General features: G+C 38.9%; 1 protein-coding gene across 2 annotated transcripts; it reads right to left on the bottom strand.

Moving 5' to 3' along the window:
- Positions 1 to 126: 126 nt before the first annotated feature.
- LOC119498208 (cullin-3-like) lies at positions 127 to 16,197 on the bottom strand. 2 transcript variants are annotated; one of them, XM_037786827.1, is made up of 16 exons: positions 15,854 to 16,197; positions 7,425 to 7,622; positions 6,868 to 6,981; positions 5,053 to 5,213; positions 4,674 to 4,788; positions 4,349 to 4,577; positions 4,060 to 4,205; positions 3,742 to 3,918; positions 3,460 to 3,630; positions 3,225 to 3,332; positions 2,445 to 2,569; positions 2,255 to 2,351; positions 1,994 to 2,131; positions 1,617 to 1,803; positions 977 to 1,122; positions 127 to 715 (listed from the first exon to the last, which is right to left on the bottom strand). In XM_037786827.1, exons 1-16 carry the CDS (start codon positions 15,911 to 15,913, stop codon positions 584 to 586), a joined length of 2,304 nt encoding a protein of 767 aa, XP_037642755.1. In that variant the 5' UTR covers positions 15,914 to 16,197; the 3' UTR covers positions 127 to 583. The 2 variants fall into 2 exon arrangements, with proteins under 2 accessions (XP_037642755.1, XP_037642756.1); XM_037786828.1 differs by having other exon boundaries at positions 1,994 to 2,128; positions 15,854 to 16,196.
- Between the last annotated feature and the right edge of the window lie 5,053 nt (positions 16,198 to 21,250).

Here is a 21,250-nt window from a genome sequence, read left to right on the forward strand (position 1 = left end):
TTCAGTACATTCCTTTGGACAGAACAGATGTTTTCATACTGACTGCAATGTGAAAATCACAATGAGGATAAGTTTGTGAAAGTCAAATGTAGCTGAGCAGATGAGCAGAGCATTTCTGTGAAAAACTACAGAGCATCAATACTTATTTTTATTTTGGTTTTGTAACAATCCACATTTGCTGTTTTTAATAATTTTATTATTTTTATACAGTATTGAAACAAAAAAATAATGTGGTGCATTCACATTTTCCCAAGGGATTCTTTGCAAGTTTGATCTCTACAAGGGTAAAACAGTGAAAAGCTTGAAGCTGGATCCATCCATGTTAAAACTCACAGGGAATAGGAAGACTGGGCCTGATTTAAAAATCACCTACAAGTTTTGATGGATTTTATTTCTGCGCCGACATTTTATTCCCCGTTTACTGTGTGTTTACTGTGTTTTTGTAAGGGAGGATGAATCAGGTTCCCAGCATTTGTCTTTAAAAGAAACTTCCAGTCCATGCGTAACAACAGTCCAAAGAAAACAAACAAATCCCATCCCCCCCCCGTCCAGTCTCTTCCTCCTCTCCTCCACAGTTCATCTTCTATGCAACGTAGGTGTACACTTTGCGATCTTCTGGCGTCCTTGCCAAGTATTCTCTTTCTATTAGTCCTTCTATACGCTTTTTAATTACGACAGGGCTCGGAAGAAAACGTGCCCGGAGCTGCTGAGTTACCTGAAGACACAAAGTCACAACATGTAAGAAAACTGCACCTTTTCAACATGAATTCATTTCTCTGCAGAACATGGTGTCACACCGAAAATACTTTGGAATCAAGAAGTGGAGAAGATGGAAAATTACTGGATTCAAATTGCTTTGATTTATGAATACTTCACCCACAAAATGACCATTTATATATCAATTACTCGGCCTGTTCTAAGTATTCCTTTAAAGTGAAACAGACCAAAATGTTTATTCTCTTGTGGAGTACCTTACCTCCGCCACCAGGACATTGTGCTGCATCTTCTTCCTCGACTTCATGATTCGGACGATGGCTGCCTCAATCTCATGCTTCCTGTCATCATCCACTTTCTGCCGCGTCTCTTTCCTTTCAGGGTCTGATTCCCCTTGTTTAGCAGCAACTGGGAAAAATGGTATAAAAAGGGACAAGATGAGGTTAAAGGAGAAAACGTAGAAAATCTCTCAAGGTTTTATATCAGTAGAAAGGAAGAGTCCCACCCCAGTTCCATGTCACAGTGTATTTTTGAACAGAGGATGTCATTATCCATATTTCTGAAAGGCTGCAACATAATATTGGGATTTTCTGGTCATATTCTGAGCTAAATATGTATCTACTGCTGCATACAAAGTTACTGAAACTGTAGTTACTGACTGCTAAATAACTACTATGTGTTAAAAATTATGAATAGGAGTATAGAAAGAACGAAGATTGTGTTTGTTGCCTCAGTCTCATCACTCTGGACAGCAACTGATTTTAAGTTGCCATGACAACGTCCACAGTATCATGTTTCAGATTTCCAGAAATGAAACCCTCTGATCAAAAATACAGCACGCTGTGTTGTACAAAAGCTTGCCCAGAAGTTAGGTGTGTGTTTTGTACAGAAACTTTGCCCACCTGTCTGTATTTTGACTCTGTGCAGTTTGGAAGTAAACTGATCATTAACTGTAAACACGTGGCCGCTCTCAATCTCCTTAGACTTTGGCTCCTTGGTGAGAACTCTCTGTGTCGGCTTCCCACAGGCCAAAGACTGCAACGCTCGCACTAACTCCCGCTCAGGAATATCTGTCTCCTGCTGGATCTCCTGTAGGCGGGGACAGAATGAGTGATACGGTTTGAAGAAAAATAAAAAGAGGGACACAAACTATTGTAAAAATTCTGTGCTCACTTTGAAGGACGCATGCAAATCATACAGTCAAATAACCTCTACAAAGACAAAGAGATCTAATGGGAGATTAAGATAGCTAAATAAAGGTGCTTCACTGTGTCCCCACCTCGAAAGTGCACTTTTCTCTGTTGTTGAAGAGCATGAGGATGGTCATCTGGAAGGTGGAGACCTGCAGTATGTGCTTCCGGGTGTTAGAGCCCGTCACCTGAGCGCCTCCCACACCCACCTCTGAGCCATCCTCCTGCAGTACAAGTAAAACAGAAAGGTGAATTGAAACTCCAAACTTACAAATGATACTAAACAACAACATTGTAACTTGAATGATGTGGTTTCACAATAAAAGGGGCAAATGGCATTATGCGTCTACCTTTTTAATAGTTCCGTAGAAAGTTGCGTTTAGGTCTGCCCCGCCCATATGGTGCTGCAGTGTGAGCTGCCTACCACTGTGCTTAGCGAGGTAAAACCTGTCAAATACAAGCCAGGACCTTTAGAAACCACACAGAACGACACTGAGCCTCCCTGTGTATGTAGTAAAACATTGAATTTAAGAGCATTACCTTCTAAAGACTTCAAAGGCGTGTCTGGGAGAGGGAGGGATGGTGCATTTAGGTGTTGCCGACTGTGTAGGCCAGTAGCCAGTAGTGAGGACTCTTACTGTGAGGTCCACACCACTTAGAGACGCCTGAAAGACATGCATGGTAGTTTTTTAAGAATCTCTTTCAAAATACATTTTGACATAACATGACTGAACAGTTATTACATCTCAATAACTCAATAACTGGTACACAAACATTCTGATGTATTAATGATTAAAGACTCACTTCCAATCCTGTGTTTTAGGGGCACTTTCACAAGCCAACATTTAGTCTGTTTTAATCGAACTCTGGTGTGGTTCGTTTGGACAGTTGTGAACGCAGTAATTGTACTCTGGTGCGGACCAAAACAACCAGTCCGAGACCGCTTGTGAGAGGTGGTCTCGGACAGTTTCCAAGCGAACCCTAGTGCAGTTCGATTGCAGTGAGAACATAATCCGACCCAATTGCAGGAAGTGAACCAAAACGCAGGGGATTACGGGCTGTGTTATCAATAGCATCTTTAACATGAGTGGGAGAGGACTGACCTGGACTTCTGCAGAAGCCCGACGTTTGACTAGATAGAAAACATACCACACGTATCAATTTCATTCTGATTCGGACTAGTCAAACGGACTATGGCTTGTGAAAGCACCCTAAAATATTCTTCCAAACAAACGGATCATGAACTGTACTTTTTTTACGTGTGCCTTGTTTAGAATAATTTGTGTTTTGTATCTCTGAAAAAGCGTCCGACTGCCTTACCGACGTGGTTTGTATGTGTTGCCTGAACTCATCCATGGTAGTGTTAGAGATGCTCATGTCTCTGAACATCCCTTCCAGTTTCGAGGTGAACTGACAGCCACATTCTGTCTGTAAAGGAGAAAGACAGAAGAGTTGTAACTGCTGACGTGGATTTAGAAGGGCAACATGAGCAGAGAGGAAGAAAGAACAGTACAGTAGATATACACCTGTTACCAAAACGTTCTCATTCGTTTACCTTGAGCTTAGAGATCATGTTCTTCTCTGAATCGTCTGAGACACTCTTGTTGCTGAGGAGCCTGCGGCCCAGATGCTGCTTGTAGTACCTTTCAAACACATCCTTCTCTTGCATAAACCGGAACAACACCATGGCCTTGTCAAGGATCGACTCTACCTCCTGTTCTGTCAACTGGTCAAACACAACAGGGCGAAAAAGAATGAGGCAAAGTACAGGACACGCAAAAAAATATTTTCTCGCAGAGTATAAAAATATTTGCTTTGCGTTGAAGAAGCTACATACCCCTTTGACACCCTTCTTGAGCTTGTCATCAATAAAGAGCGATAGGTACTCTGGTGAACGGGAGTTGAGGTTGAGGAAGTACTCAAAGTCTCCTGCGATGGTTTGTTTGAAGAGTCTGTCATTGTTGAAAGACTCGAGGAGGAAACGATCGAATCGTGTCTTCAGGTCTAGCAGGCCCTGTTGAGGAGGAGGTAATTACAAAGAGGTGCTATAATCTATAACGACACATTTCTCTCTCATTCACAATTTTAAGTAGGGCTTGCCAAGTGTCTTGGGACATAAAGATGTGTTTTTGGACTCATTGTTCAACAAGCATACCTGGATATAGTCGACAGGGTTCTTGCCCTCTCCCTCTTCTGACACCAGAGCTTTGCCTTGCTCCCTCAAGTAAGAGCTCATACACTCGCACATCGTTTTCAGGCCATTTGGCACACGACTGAACAGCTTGTACATGCATGCCAGGTCTGAGAGGGAGACATGGTGGGGAAAAAAATATGAGAAACAAACAGAAACTGTTGAGGAAAGGCTGAAAAAAAAAAAAAAGATTTGCGATTCTTAATTTTGAGATAAAAATGCAATGCTTTCATCATACAGGCAAAGATCTTACCTTCTGTCTTGCCGTTCTTGAGCATATGGACGAGGCCAGAGTTCTCCATCTCCACAATGGTCTTCATGTGTTTAGAGATGAGCTCCCTTTCCACCACCTTGACGATGGGCTCCTCTGTAGACTTGTCCAGGCAGTGCATCACTCGCTCGATCTCTTCATTGATTCTGGCCTCTACCTTCTTAATGTAGACACTGGCACTGTTTTCTGCTAGGAACTTTTGGCTCTCCATCTGAAAAGAGCAGATAGCGTGTGTTTGTTTTATTACAAACATTTTCAGTGGTTACAAAAAACACATAAAGACATCAAGAACTGATCACAGTCTTACCTGGAAGAATTCTGCTGACATATCTAAGAAAGGACCCTCAAAGTCCTCCTCATAAACAGACCTGCCGTCCAGGCCGAGAATCATCAGCATCTGGCAGGCGTTTCTGATGGCGCCCCTGCAATGGACGATAAAAAGAAAGGTGAAGCTTCTATATTAGCAATTATTAAAAAAATATTTTCAGAAAATAATACATTGCAACAATAAGTTTTACTAAAAAAATAAGCAACAAAAAGTAAACGCATGATTGTGCATAAAGTTGAAACATAAGATCAGGACAGATATGTAGGAAACTGTGCGTCACTGAATTGTTCTAATTCAACCAAAATATGGGGCATATGGGATCCTTCAGATCAAGTAGTGAAGTAGTACTTCTGCATACCTGTCTACAACCTCTCCCTTCCTCTCACGAGCAATCATGTCCAGTAACGTCTGCCGTAGGTGGTCTCGAATGCATCCGTAGCGCACCACCTGGTCCCTGAATATGATGAGGCCGAGGTTGTACACATTCTCCACATTGTTCTGTTGAACATAGACCCGGTCCTGAGAGACGAGAGAGAGAACGGGGTGAAAAAGGCATTGAATATTGTACGTATGGATTGGAAAGTAATACTAAGGCCCAAACCGATTCAATTACTTTAAAAGCACAGGTAAAACTAGTGTGATTCAAAGTGGATATGCCAGCAAACCTTTCATTATACACTATACAATCCCACTGACGGGGTGCAAAGCTTTTATAAGGTCCTTAGAGCATCAGAAGAAAGGACTGGCAGGTGTCTGATTTATTCCCAGAAAACAAAGTTACGACATAAGCCCCTTCCAGAGAGCATAAATATTCAAGGGGGATGTGGGTGATAAAATATTTACAATGCCACTCAGTAACAAGATTTGACATTACAAACGTCTAGAATGACAAATATTAGCCGGTGTGAAATTAGAGGAGGTGGTTTCTACTAGACAACTAACTTCCAGGATATTACATGGTATCTTAATGTGATTTGCATGGCCATTTTGTGTTTTTAATTTGTGTGAAAGAGCGTTTACTTTTAGTTCTGCCAATTTCCAGAAGCCTGTTTTATGAGCTTATGGGGTTTGGCTTTCTGATGCCTCTCCTGTGTTTGCGACAGAGCGCAACGACTTCACCAAGGCACAAGGAAAAAAACGCATTTCAACGACAAGGAAATTCCACAAAGAGAGCCCAAAAGCCACAAAGATATTAAATTCATCAAGCTGGTTTCGGATCGGTACTCGGTATCAGTCGATACTGCAAGTTCATCGGAATCAGTAATCAGGAAGGAAAAAAATGGTGTTGGAACATCTCTAGTATACCCTGTATACCTGCGTATATCCTCCACTATGCCACTGGTTTATGCTCAGCATTAAAATGAATGAGTACTACGTAAAAATGTACAATCACCCTACCTCTCCTAGACAAATAAATAATGTCTCCAGGGCCTAAAGAGAGGCAGTGGCTTCCAAAAAGGTAAAACACCAGGTGAGAAAAGCAGAGTCACACTTGCTGCATCTGTCTGGCTCTCCTCTAGAGGTCAGCAGGCAAGTAAAAACAGCAGGCGTCTCTCATTGCACAGACGTGACGAGTCTGCCGTAGTTAAACGCCGGAAAAGCCAACTGTCCGGGGTAAGGCCAGGACAGGAAAAAGGAGAGTGCAGAACAAAAGAACCCCAGGAGAGCTGTGCAGTCTCTGTACTGACTTTGCCATTGTTTAGCTTTCACTTGTGCCTATCTCGAGGGCTCACTCACTCACTCACACACCCCCACAAACATTTTGGACTTGCTGCTCAAGTAAATCAACTAGCTCTGCCAGTTTTCCAACAAAACAAATATAAACAGCAACAGAGGCTCATTGTTAGGAGCACAAATAAAATAGCACCTTACAAAGTCCAGAATAGGATGTAGGTGACGGTTGGCCAAACAAAAGGCCATTTCTTCAAAAGCACAAAATTATTCACGATGGAACAAGCACCATAATCCACTTGCCGAGGCAACCCATAGCACTAACATAGAAATTCTGGTCCCATTGACAAAAAAACAAACAAATAACAGCCACACACTGCATTGTGAATTGTTAAAGATTATTGCACAGGAATTCATAATTAAAAAAAATAATATTGTTAATACAATTACAGAACGATTTATACAAAATGAGAATGACAAGTGAGCACAACAGCCTATTTACCATGTACATGAGGATGTCTCTGATCATAACCATGGCAGTCTGATGGTCATTCCAGGCCTGATTCAGTGTTTGCAGAAAGTTATTATTTAGAGAGTTTAAGACATCTTCTCGTACCTGAAAACACAAACAGATTGACAGAATTGAGGTCACATCAAGTTATTTCTGGTGTGACTGATGAACATCGGGTCACATGTGAAATGATTTATGGGGGAGAGGGGAGAACAGCTTTGGGCATCATAGCGGAATAAAAATGGAGTATCCATTCACAGTCCATTTGTGTGTTAAGCTTGGTAAAAGACGGGTGTATTAGCTTGTTTATTTTGTTGTCAATATCAGATATCCTTCAAGCATGTTCTTTGCTGTTAAAAGTTTCACACATATTTGTTTGTCTTTTTAAGAAAGTATCTATGACTGACAGTATTCCTAAGAATGTAAAGTTAAAACAAAAAGACACAACGGTAATTAATTATCACTGATTATCTAAATTTTTTCATATTTCTTTTGTTAATGATTTTCAAAAAAAAGAGCAGCATTAGAGAGGAAAAATGTTTCTTTACTTTGTTGATGAGGTGCTCTGTGACGACCTCCCTCAGGCCTGTGTAGAGCTTCTCCCCATGCTTGTGGAGCACCATGGTGTAGGCGTTCCTGTACAGCTCCTCAAAGCTTAACCCACTGTTGTTCTTCCTCTGAATCTCCTGGATGGCATTCTTTAGAAGGTCCCAGATGTTGTTCACATACTTCTCATCCATTGTCATCTAGGTGGGACAGAAAGATGAAAGTGTGCTTACATGAAAAATGTCTATTCTTCATTATCTCCACATGGTATAAGTAGATGACAGTAATGTCAAGGGTCATTCTTTTCAGTACAATTAAATACAAAATAGTAGACCACTTGTAAAAAAGATCCATACGCATAATTAGTGTTGTCACGATACTGGAATTTATAACTTTGATACAATACCTTGAAAAACATTGATATTCTATATAATTTTCGATACCGCGGGAAAAAATTGACACAACATTGACAACTTTTACTAAAAGATAAATAGCGGTGTGTGTCAACTCGCTGTTGGAGAGAAGAGAGTGCCGAAAGTGCAGTTGGTACCTGTGTATTGATACTGCGGAAAATTAGTATTGAAACCATTTCAAATATTCAGTATCGATATGTATCGATACTCCGATATTTTTGACAACACTATGCATAATACAGGTCCAGTATATATATATACTAGGGCTGTCAAAGTTAACGGGATAACGCGTTAGCGCAAATTCATTTTCACGCCACCGATTTTTTTAACACATTAACGCCACTTGCGAAGTTGTAGCAGGCTCAGTTTTAATGCTAGAGTGAAGATAGTAGCATCATATAAAACTAGAAGACATGCCCACTTAATGATAATCACATGCAGTTTGGGGCAAGTCATAATCAAGTCAGCACACTGACACTGACAGCTGTTGGTCTTGAGTTTTCCATGTTATGATTTGAGCATATTCTTTATGCTAAATGTAGTACCTCTGAGGGTTTCTGGACAATATCTGTCATTGCTCTGTGTTGTTAATCGATTTCCAATAATAAATATATGCATACATTTGCATAAAGCAGCATATTTGTGATTTTGTGTGTTAAATAATTGACAAATCTCCCTTTAAAGTACATTTTGAATTTTGAACAGATAAAAAAATGGGTGATTAATCGCAATTAATTATGGACAATCATGTGATTAATCATGATTAAATATTTGAATTGATTGACAGCCCTAATATATACACACACAAACACACATAAACACTTCCTCACTAAGCAAGCAATTTCTACCTTGCAGTGTGGACAGGGAAGATATAGCTTTTTGAAAGCACAGATGTTTGATTGATGACTTTCACAGTAAAGCTTGCGTCCTAGAGTGTAGCAGGAATGTAAACATACAAATCCATCTGTGATACGATGCAGGTGATGCCCGGATGATTCTTCCTGCTGTCAGAGAACTTCGTAATCATATAATAGCAATTTGAGTAAGCATCTCAATGCAGCAGCATAGGAGCTATAACTTTGATTGACAGAAAGCGATGATCAAATCACCATTTTATACTTGTGTAGTCATATCAACAGCAACAGAGAGATCCATTGTTGATGTAATTTCTGTAAATCATGTGGCAGAAATGGAGCCATAACAAACCAATTAAGGAAGTAGCAAGGAGAAAGTTAGACAAAGTCGCACATGGTATTGTTTAGGTTGTGATACAAAATCCAATACTTTTGGTTTGGTTGCTGCAGGCAAAAATAGAGGAAAGAAAAAAAGGAAGGACTGACGGAATCAAGCATCCAAGAAGCAGGCGTCACAGCAATATTGGCAGTGTGGTGATATTTTGGCTATCAATAGGCTATTCAACAGAAAGAAAACAATATGCATTTCATATTGTGTTGAAGACCTGAGCCCATGAAGACTGTGTCATCGTCTTGACCACAATGCATGAAAAGCTTTACAATCCTAAAGACAAAGTAAGTGCTGCTTGACTCCAGCAAAGAAGTAACCAAACATGATGGCGGTGTCCATGACGAAGGATTGAAAAAGGTAATTAAAGTCAGTAAAACAAGACATAAAGTCCATAGGTGTTAACATTTATCCCAAACTGTACCACCAAAGCTGTACAGAGAATGGAGAGAAGGTAGAGAAGCAGCAGTGAAGTGTCAAACCTCTTTACCACCTTTGATGTGTTACACTTTAATACTGAAAATAAAATACTTCTAACCACAATTTACCTTCAGGTGTCTTTTTTATTTATTATTAGTTCTTCTCAGACGGATATCGCTGTTTGTTGTGTATAGAGGTGCGTGTGTGTACTGTAGTGCGGCAATGAAACAGGGGAGATGGAGACAGACAGCCTGCTGCACCGCGCTGCTCTGCGAAGCTTCGAATACCTTTGAATATTTCTCACCAAAGCTTCGAAGCTTAAAATATGGTATTCGGAACAGCCCTAATTTTTATCATGATATATTGCGATTTCTGCCAAATTACCATGTCCTAGTAGGAGTCCCTTTCTGGGCATGTCACCATATATACTCATCAGACGAGAACCTGATCAGAACCTGGCCTGAAGGGAAGACGAGTGGGTGTCATCAAGATGTGACTGATTCACATTAAATACAATTTTCTTGTCAATGACATTATAAAATTCAGTGTTTCAGCTTACATCACTTACACTGATTGAGTCACGTTGGCCACCATCTCAATTTTTAGCCTCATGTTACTTTACATAAAAGTGATTTCTGATTAGATCCATGCTACAGATTTTACATTTGGGGGAAAGAGCACTGGATTCAGATCATTAATCAATAGAAACTTTATCGGAATAGAAAAAGTTGTTGGGTAGTTGCATCTAGTGAAAAGTAACTGTAGCTTGACAGCTGACCTGCTCAAATTCCAGTTCAAATCAAATTATTAGTCAGAGTTTTCAGACAACAAGATGAGCATGTCTCAATAACTACAGCAAATACAAGAGCTGTAATGGGATCAATTAATATTGATCCCTGGATTCAAGTTTATTATTATATTGACTAAGACCACCCGGTAGTGGCTCCATTCTGGTCTAATGGGCTGGTCTTGCACTTGCATGTAAACTCAATATTTGAGGAAGGATTAACTGTGTTCACTCACTCATCTACTCACTGACTCATTCTGCCAGACACCCACTCATAACCCTGGATAATATCCAACAGAAGAAAAAGCCTGGGCTTCACACACAAACGATCTCAGCAAGGAATGGAAGGATGTTGCAAGGGCTATGCAACTTAGGGTTTAAGACAAGACTGCATATCCCACAACTTCTCAGTTGTGGGCCGTAGTCTGTGGAACAAACTGCCTCTCCACATCAGATCTGCTCCCTCTACAGAGTCTTTCAAAGCACAGCTCAAGACCCACCTCTTTTCTTTGGCTTTTGAATGTACTTGAATTGTGATTACTAATTGGCCTTTCATAATGCTCATTATAACAGTCTTTTACTCATGGATTTTTATTAAAAATGTTTATTAATTTATGTGTTGTCTGTTACTTTCACTATAACGGTCTTGCTGCTATCTTGGCCAGGTCTCCCTTGTAAAAGAGATCTTTGATCTCAATGGGATTAACCTGGTTAAATAAAGGACAATAATAATAAAAATGTGCTATAGAAATACATTTGACTTGACAACTATGCTCTCATAACCGAGATTAATTGAGTGGGTGAATATGTAATTAAGCTCATGGATGTTGGTGAAATCGTTGTGTAGACAGTAGCACTAACGCTAGCAGTAGGTTGCTGGATTCACGTCAACAACATTAACTACTCAAATTTACCATGTTTACTGTAGTCTCACGTCACACAAGGAATGGAAGGATGTTGCAAGCAAGGGCTATGAAACTTAGGTTTTAAGACAAGACTGCATATCCCACAACTGTGCCTCATAACAGAGATTAATTGAGTGGGTGAATATGTAATTAAGCCCAGTGATAGAATAGAAAGCAACGAGATTCACAGTTGCCATTTCTGGTCAGTGCTTTAAAACAAATACTTGACAAGACTAAACAAAGGTAGTTGCACTTGAGGTTTAAATTGCATCAAGGATATAGTGCACAGACAAATGTATTTCACATCCTTTGATCATGGGATGTTGGGTGAAATTGTTGTGTGACAGTAGCACTACTAGTAGTAGGTTGCTGTGGTTAACGTCAACAACATTAACTACTCAAATTGACCATGTTTACTGTAGTCTCACGTCACACAAGGAATGGAAGGATGTTGCAAGCAAGGGCTATGCAACTTAGGGTTTAAGACAAGACTGCATATCCCACAACTGTGCCTCATAACAGAGATTAATTGAGTGGGTGAATATGTAATTAAGCCCAGTGATAGAATAGAAAGCAACGGGATTCACCGTTGCCATTTCTGGTCAGTGCTTTAAAACAAATACTTGACAATACTAAACAAAGGTAGTTGCACTTGAGGTGTAAATTGCATCAAGGATGCACAGACAAATGTATTTCACATCCTTTGATCATGGGATGTTGGGTGAAATCGTTGTGTGACAGTAGCACTACTAGTAGTAGGTTGCTGTGGTTGACGTCAACAACATTAACTACTCACATTGACCATGTTTTCTGTAGTCTCAAGTCACACAAGGAATGCAAACAAGGGCTATGCAACTTAGGGTTTAAGACAAGACTGCATATCCCACAACTGTGCCTCATAACAGAGATTAATTGAGTGGGTGAATATGTAATTAAGCCCAGTGATAGAATAGAAAGCAACGAGATTCACAGTTGCCATTTCTGGTCAGTGCTTTAAAACAAATACTTAAAAGGTAGTTGCACTTGAGGTGTAAATTGCATCAAGGATATATTGCACAGACAAATGTATCTCACATCCTTTGATCATGGGATGTTGGGTGAAATCGTTGTGTGACAGTAGCACTACTAGTAGTAGGTTGCTGTGGTTGACGTCAACAACATTAACTACTCAAAATTTACCATATTTACTGTAGTCTCACGTCACACAAGGAATGCAAGCAAGGGTTATGCAACTTAGGGTTTAAGACAAGACTGCATATCCCACAACTGTGCCTCATAACAGACATTAATTGAGTGGGTGAATATGTAATTAAGCCCAGTGATAGAATAGAAAGCAACGAGATTCACAGTTGCCATTTCTGGTCAGTGCTTTAAAACAAATACCTGACAAGACTAAACAAAGGTAGTTGCACTTGAGGTGTAAATTGCATCAAAGATGCACAGACAAATGTATTTCACATCCTTTGATCATGGGATGTTGGGTGAAATCGTTGTGTGACAGTAGCACTACTAGTAGTAGGTTGCTGTGGTTGACGTCAACAACATTAACTACTCAAATGACCATGTTTACTGTAGACTCACGTTATACTGTGAGACTACAGTACTAATTGGCCTTTCATAATGCTCATTATAACAGTCTTTTACTCATGGATTTGATCTTGGTCTCTGTCTTTGGATGTGTGAGATTTTGTGGTCTGCTCTGTTGACCTGTTTTTATTCTGCCTGTCTGTAAAGCTCTTTGGGTCAGCTCATGTTGTTTTATATGTGCGATAGAAATAAATTTGACTTGACTTGACGACTGTGCCTCATAACAGAGATTAATTGAGTGGGTGAATATGTAATTAAGCTCACGGTTGTTGGGTTAAATCGTTGTGTGACAGTAGCACTACTAGTAGTAGGTTGCTGGGTTCACGTCAACAACATTAACTACTCAAAATTTACCATGTTTACTGTAGTCTCACGTCACACAAGGAATGGAAGGATGTTGCAAGCAAGGGCTATGCAACTTAAGGTTTAAGACTAGACTGCATATCCCACAACTGTGCCTCATAACAGAGATTAATTGAGTGGGTGAATATGTAATTAAGCCCTGTGATAGAATAGAAAGCAACGAGATTCACAGTTGCCATTTCTGGTCAGTGCTTTAAAACAAATACCTGACAAGACTAAACAAAGGTAGTTGCACTTGAGGTGTAAATTGCATCAAAGATGCACAGACAAATGTATTTCACATCCTTTGATCATGGGATGTTGGGTGAAATCGTTGTGTGACAGTAGCACTACTAGTAGTAGGTTGCTGTGGTTGACGTCAACAACATTAACTACTCAAATGACCATGTTTACTGTAGACTCACGTTATACTGTGAGACTACAGTACTAATTGGCCTTTCATAATGCTCATTATAAAAGTCTTTTACTCATGGATTTGATCTTGGTCTCTGTCTTTGGATGTGTGAGATTTTGTGGTCTGCTCTGTTGACCTGTTTTTATTCTGCCTGTCTGTAAAGCTCTTTGGGTCAGCTCATGTTGTTTTATATGTGCGATAGAAATAAATTTGACTTGACTTGACGACTGTGCCTCATAACAGAGATTAATTGAGTGGGTGAATATGTAATTAAGCTCACGGTTGTTGGGTTAAATCGTTGTGTGACAGTAGCACTACTAGTAGTAGGTTGCTGGGTTCACGTCAACAACATTAACTACTCAAAATTTACCATGTTTACTGTAGTCTCACGTCACACAAGGAATGGAAGGATGTTGCAAGCAAGGGCTATGCAACTTAAGGTTTAAGACTAGACTGCATATCCCACAACTGTGCCTCATAACAGAGATTAATTGAGTGGGTGAATATGTAATTAAGCCCTGTGATAGAATAGAAAGCAACGAGATTCACAGTTGCCATTTCTGGTCAGTGCTTTAAAACAAATACCTGACAAGACTAAACAAAGGTAGTTGCACTTGAGGTGTAAATTGCATCAAAGATGCACAGACAAATGTATTTCACATCCTTTGATCATGGGATGTTGGGTGAAATCGTTGTGTGACAGTAGCACTACTAGTAGTAGGTTGCTGTGGTTGACGTCAACAACATTAACTACTCAAATGACCATGTTTACTGTAGACTCACGTTATACTGTGAGACTACAGTACTAATTGGCCTTTCATAATGCTCATTATAACAGTCTTTTACTCATGGATTTGATCTTGGTCTCTGTCTTTGGATGTGTGAGATTTTGTGGTCTGCTCTGTTGACCTGTTTTTATTCTGCCTATGTCTGTAAAGCTCTTTGGGTCAGCTCATGTTGTTTTATATGTGCGATAGAAATAAATTTGACTTGACTTGACGACTGTGCCTCATAACAGAGATTAATTGAGTGGGTGAATATGTAATTAAGCTCACGGTTGTTGGGTTAAATCGTTGTGTGACAGTAGCACTACTAGTAGTAGGTTGCTGGGTTCACGTCAACAACATTAACTACTCAAAATTTACCATGTTTACTGTAGTCTCACGTCACACAAGGAATGGAAGGATGTTGCAAGCAAGGGCTATGCAACTTAAGGTTTAAGACTAGACTGCATATCCCACAACTGTGCCTCATAACAGAGATTAATTGAGTGGGTGAATATGTAATTAAGCCCAGTGATAGAATAGAAAGCAACGAGATTCACAGTTGCCATTTCTGGTCAGTGCTTTAAAACAAATACCTGACAAGACTAAACAAAGGTAGTTGCACTTGAGGTGTAAATTGCATCAAAGATGCACAGACAAATGTATTTCACATCCTTTGATCATGGGATGTTGGGTGAAATCGTTGTGTGAAAGTAGCACTACTAGTAGTAGGTTGCTGGGTTCACGTCAACAACATTAACTACTCAAATTTACCATGTTTACTGTAGTCTCACGTCACACAAGGAATGGAAGGATGTTGCAAGCAAGGGCTATGCAACTTAAGGTTTAAGACTAGACTGCATATCCCACAACTGTGCCTCATAACAGAGATTAATTGAGTGGGTGAATATGTAATTAAACCCAGTGATAGAATAGAAAGCAACGAGATTCACAGTTGCCATTTCTGGTCAGTGCTTTAAAACAAATACTTAACAAAGGTAGTTGCACTTGAGGTGTAAATTGCATCAAGGATGCACAGACAAATGTATTTCACATCCTTTGATCATGGGATGTTGGGTGAAATCGTTGTGTGACAGTAGCACTACTAGTAGTAGGTTGCTGTGGTTGACGTCAACAACATTAACTACTCAAATGACCATGTTTACTGTAGTCTCACGTTATGCTGAAGTTGCATTAGCTCTCACTAAAGCTAGCACTAACATGTTAATGTAGTTATATAACGGCCATACTGCGTGGTACACACAGCAACAGCCAGCCGTTACCATAGATAACGTTACTTGACTGCAACTTAGCTAGCGTCAAGTTAGCTCACCTAGCTAGCATCATCAGGGCCTGCTAGGCTACTTAGCTTAGCCAGCTAACAGGTCTACAGAGGAAGTTTCCCTTCACATGCTAACTAACGTTAGCTCATGTCGTTAGCATTTTCAAACCAACGCTAGCTAACGTTAAAATAAACCGACCTGATGACAATGACATGTTGTTCTCGTTTCACCAGCTAGTTAGCTACTGGAGGAGTCTCATAGGCAAATACTTACAGGAAAGGCTCGTATCCTCATCTTGGTGTCCTTCTTGGTGCCGCCTTTGAGGTTGGACATGATTAAGTTAGAACGACTTTCGTTTCTAAAAGTTGACTTAAAGAGACTACATGAAAGGCTGGTTTGTTTTCTACGCCTAAAGGAAAGCGGCTTTAAGGGGAACTCAGTGACCTCCCCCCTCCTTTCAGCAGGAATTAGGTCGGTCTCTTGTATGTCTGTTATGTTGTTGTCACTCTGCTCTCTCTCTCTTCTCTTCTTCTCTTCTCTGTGGGTTGTTTTTTTGGGCTAATGTTAGCTTGTATGCAGTGATGGCGGACGGCTGTACTCTGCTCACTGCGCAACGCCGAAATCTCGCGAGAGTTGAGTAATATACTGACAGGTGCATTCCACAGGTTGATAACACACTGTCACATTTTAATATTCATATTTCGACGAAAAGATGTAAGTATTTAATGACTTTTATTTACAAAACAACTTGTTCAACTTGAAAAGGATTGAGGGCAGAAAAAAACTTTATTTGGTGACACTATTTTGTTCTGAATGCCAAAATAGAGTTAATGCTAACGTTAGGCTATATCCCTTCCCTTAGGCCAGGCCATCATCCCAATAGCTGGTAATTTTAGTTCAAAGTCTTTTTATTGGTATTCTGTATAAAAACCAATAAATCACAGAAATAATTGTATAAACAATTATACAATTATTTCTGTGATTTATACAATTATTTCTGTGATTTATACAATTATTTCTGTGATTGTATAAATCACAGAAATAATTGTATAATTGTTTATAGAATTATACAATTGTTTATACAATCACAGAAATAATTGTATAAATAATTATACAATTATTTCTGTGATTTTTACAATTATTTCTGTGATTTATACAATTATTTCTGTGATTTATACAATTATTTCTGTGATTTATACAATTATTTCTATGATTGTATAAATCACAGAAATAATTGTATAAACAATTATACAATTATTTCTGTGATTTATACAATTATTTCTGTGATTGTATAAATCACAGAAATAATTGTATAATTGTTTATAGAATTATACAATTATTTATACAATCACAGAAATAATTGTATAAACAATTATACAATTATTTCTGTGATTTATACGATTATTTCCGTGATTGTATAAATCACAGAAATAATTGTATAATTGTTTGTACAATTATTTCTGTGATTGTATAAACAATTGTATAATTGTATAAACAATCACATAAATAATTGTATAGACAAATTATACCCTCCCCCCATAACAATATTACTGCACCATTAACTAAGCAGAATTAATTTCATAAACAATTACATTTATACATATAAATTAATTAAATCAGATAGAAACATAAACGAAACATATAAAAAAAGGAAAAAGGAAAGGACCAAAAACACAAAAGATAAGTAAATTAAAAATAATAATAATAAATAAAATTAAAAAACAAACAAAACCTAAGTATAAGTTATGAATTATATTTAATATGAGGTCAGCAGTCTAAAACTTCAAAGTCAGTGGTATCCATTTTTTCTATGTAGATTCAAAAAGGTATCCATATAGCATAACATTTCTGAGCACACCCTCTTGTAGTATAGCGAATATTCTCCTGTACCAAATGATGTATGAGATCTTTAAACCACATCCTAAAGGTTGGAGGATACTTCTCCTTCCATTTAAGAAGTATAAGTCGTCTAGCTAAGAGAGATGCAAAAAGCTATCATATTCTTTGCCTGGTGACTAAGATGTATGTAATAGCTGGTTACACGTTACACGACCCCTCTGTGTCTTTTATTACTAATAAAAGTACATTACTAATTAGTAATTTTCATCTTTGCTGTTTTCCAGTCCAACGCTTATCATTGTCCAACTGCCCATTCCGATGGTTGACCAACGGCTGGAAGATGGAGTATCTTCTCACTGTCATGACGACGCTCTCTGAATGAGAGAAATAAGGAAATATAACATCAAATCAAATGGGTGAGTCCATGGTACTCCTATAATAAAAAAGCAAGACACTCACATTTAAGGATATTCATTTAAAGGCAAAATGGGAATAACAACTATTAGGCTATCAGAATATTAGACCTACCTACCTAGAGTACAGTGAAAAGCCACAAAAACTCAAAATTAATTATCACATAGCCTTTGTACATTTTACAGTCTGCAGTCTGTAGCCATAAGATAAGATAAGATAAGATAAGATAGAACTCTTATTAAAATAATAAGGAAATTCTTATGCCAGAGATTGCACAAACTATAACAAAATTACAACAAGTTCAAGTGTATAAAAAGAAAAGTACTATTTCTAGCACCGGTGCCTAAAAGAATAACAATTAAGTAAGATACATTTAGTAAAATTAGTAAATAAGATAAGTAAAATAAAAAAAGGTAATGTAAGCTAAAAAAACCCAGAAAAAGTAATATTGCATGTGATGAGAAAAGAAGTAATATTGCACATGATGACATTAATATTGCACACAATGAACAGTGATATTAAACATGAGAATGGAAAAAGTTAGTATTGCACATGATATTGATATATTGTTGTTGTCAGTGTCCGGTGTTTTCAGCTGTCCTTCCTGCAGAAGGGGGAGGAGTTATATAGTCTGATGGCCACTGGTAGGAAAGACCTCCTGTATTTTACTGGCTACCCTGGCCTGCTGCCATGTTTTAGTACATTGTATTATAACAGTAATAACCTTAAGTTTACAGTAAGCAAACTGTAAAAAAAACAGTAATGTACTGGCAACCCTGCTGCCGATAGTCTACTGTAAAATCAAGAAAATACAGCAATGTACTGTAATTCTGCACATGGTATTATTACAGTAGCATATTGTAAATTAGATTTTACTACTGTAAAATTAACTTTGAACTACTGACAACCCTACTGCCAGTATTTTACTGTTAATCTACATGACAATAGTTTACAGTGTACATAGTGCTAATAATAGTACATTTACCTCTGCATTGTGGTGTCATGATGGGAACTGTTGCATTCTTTCGGAGATTAGCTCCAGCAGTCCTCCTCAGGCCCATGTTCTCCAGCTCCAGCTTTTTAATTTCCATCCGCATCGCCCTGATCACCTGATTAAGCCTCTGTCCACTGTCCATGGTGCTAACCGCACATTTTTCCACCCTGCCAGCATCTCTCTTAGAGGCACACAGCCCACCACACGACTCCATCTGACCTGTAAACACACAGTCTAGTATTGCCTAACTTACCTGTAGACACCTACAGTACAGTCTACATGTAGCCTATATCTTTTTTCATTCAAAGTTGATATTAAAGCTCAACATTGGGCCGACAAAGAAATAAGCAGCCAATCAAAAGCAGCAATCTAGTCTGTCATCAGACCATTGATAGTCTGGTCACATGATAGAGAGAGTGTTATTTTCTTCCTAGTGATCTGATGCCTACCACTTTCCCTCCTCCTGTTAAATATTCATCTACTCTGTCAACGTAAAGCAACAATAGGTACTTGGGAGAGGCGTAGCCTTAGTCAAGGGTGAGCTGCTTCTCCTTTAAACTCAGACTACTTCTGCAGTGTGAACAAAACAGACATAGAAGCCGCCAGATTTTGAGGTATATCAAAACAGACCTCTCAGTTTCCACAACAATATCCTCTTTTCAGGGCTCATGCAGACAGCCTTACTGCATTCACACAAATCTAAAAACTGCACACACACACAGTTAAATTCATACCACAATGAACAAAAGTGTAATGAATAACTTGATCACTGCTGCAATGTATGTTTGTGTTTATGTATGTATACTTGTACATATTCAATGTATGAGGTTGTTTCATAGTAAGAACAACTATGCATCATACATGCAGTATTTAGAGGAGAGAGTATGAGTCAGTGAGCGTCTGTTTGGTGCTACTCTGCTGCTCTCTAGTGTCTAGTAAAGTCGCAGCATCATGCTTAAAGAGTAATCTAACACCAAGCAGAAAAGCAATGTTTCACTGACCTCTTCTAGTTGAAATGCTCAAGTCTGTAGGACATCTGGCTACAACTAACAGTGATGTCTCAACGCGTACTGAACACACTCTTATAGTACACCTTTATATCACACCTTCCATATCACTAGGTTTGCTTTAGATTGCCTTATGTATGTCATGGACATACAAAACATGTTAAGAACAAGAACAGTTGATTCACTGAGGGGATGTGCTCATAAAGGTAGTACTGGATGCATAATGTCATCTATGCTGACAAATACAAAAGATCTTAATACTGCAAAGATGCAATGAGTTTTTTTTGCCATATCATCTTGGCAGATGGATAGTATCACACATTATTTGTTGATTCATTATTCTGAATTCAACCAGGAGGCTTTGTAGTTTTTATATAATGCTTAAACTTAAACCTTAAACCTGCATCTTCTCTTGTAGTTATACACATCCCCAGTGGGTGCTTCTGATTGTCACTATCAGTGTTTTCAACTTTGCTGCTCGTGAGTCTATCTTATGATATACGAAGTTGAATGCAGCTTACACTTAGCAAGAGGCCTCCTACAACTACTATAGGGTTGTGGATGTATGAGATGACTAAAGGCATGATTGCTTTTTTTCAGGTCCTCTCTGATATTGACAACAAGAAATGTGTCACGTAAACTGTTGTTTTCGCACAGGAAGTGCTACAGCTAAAACCCCAGTGTGTGTGTTCAGAAGTTAGTGTTATTGCGAAGGTGGAGCAAATTTGATATCATGAGCAAATTACACATTACTTCATCCTACAGAGGCAGTCACATAAAACACAACTATAATATCTGGTGATGATTTGTCCTATAACCTCACTTTGTGACATTGCAAACAGACCTCTGTGGCACAACGTTTGAGCAGCCGAGTGTAGCTTAATAACAAGTTGTCTGTTTGCTTGTGTCGTGTTTTGACACCACTTTACAAACTCTACGTTCCTCCCATTCCACTGTGCGGTGTGTAAGCTGTTTGTCTGCTGATAACAACCCCCTCAGCAACCGAGAGATAAACTCTGCAATGCTGCTGTAGAGACATCTAAGACAAGATGCTGACAGCCTACATGACAGAAATGTATTGTGGCTGTGGAAATGAAGACTCTGCTGAGTGAAAGATGTCTTTGTAAAGTGATGTTAAATTAACTGTGATGTTATTGTGGTTGGGCACACACAAAGTCATCACTTACAACTGCAATAACAACAGCATTAATACACAATGTATTTAACATTTACTTTTGTTTGCCACATATCACACCCAAGGTTCCCAGCAGGTGGCGTGTGCTGTGGTGTGAGTTCAACAAATTGGGCCTAATGTAGTCTAGCAAGCACATGACATCCTCCAAGCAGCAGGGTAAACCCAAAGGACAACAGTATAAAGTGGTGCATTTGAAAGCAGAGGTAATTGATTTTTTTTTT

The sequence above is a fragment of the Sebastes umbrosus genome, chromosome 12 (genome assembly GCF_015220745.1).
Source record: "Sebastes umbrosus isolate fSebUmb1 chromosome 12, fSebUmb1.pri, whole genome shotgun sequence".
NCBI lineage: Eukaryota > Metazoa > Chordata > Actinopteri > Perciformes > Sebastidae > Sebastes > Sebastes umbrosus.

Excerpts from the sequence above, each read along its gene's own strand:
- LOC119498208 (XM_037786827.1), bottom strand. The coding sequence starts at position 15,913 with ATGTCCAACCTCAAAGGCGGCACCAAGAAGGACACCAAGATGAGGATA. Across the intron at positions 5,214-6,867 it reads GAGACATCCTCATGTACATG|GACCGGGTCTATGTTCAACA; the intron begins GTAAATAGGCTG and ends CTCGTCTCTCAG. Across the intron at positions 4,578-4,673 it reads TGTCAGCAGAATTCTTCCAG|ATGGAGAGCCAAAAGTTCCT; the intron begins GTAAGACTGTGA and ends TGCTCTTTTCAG.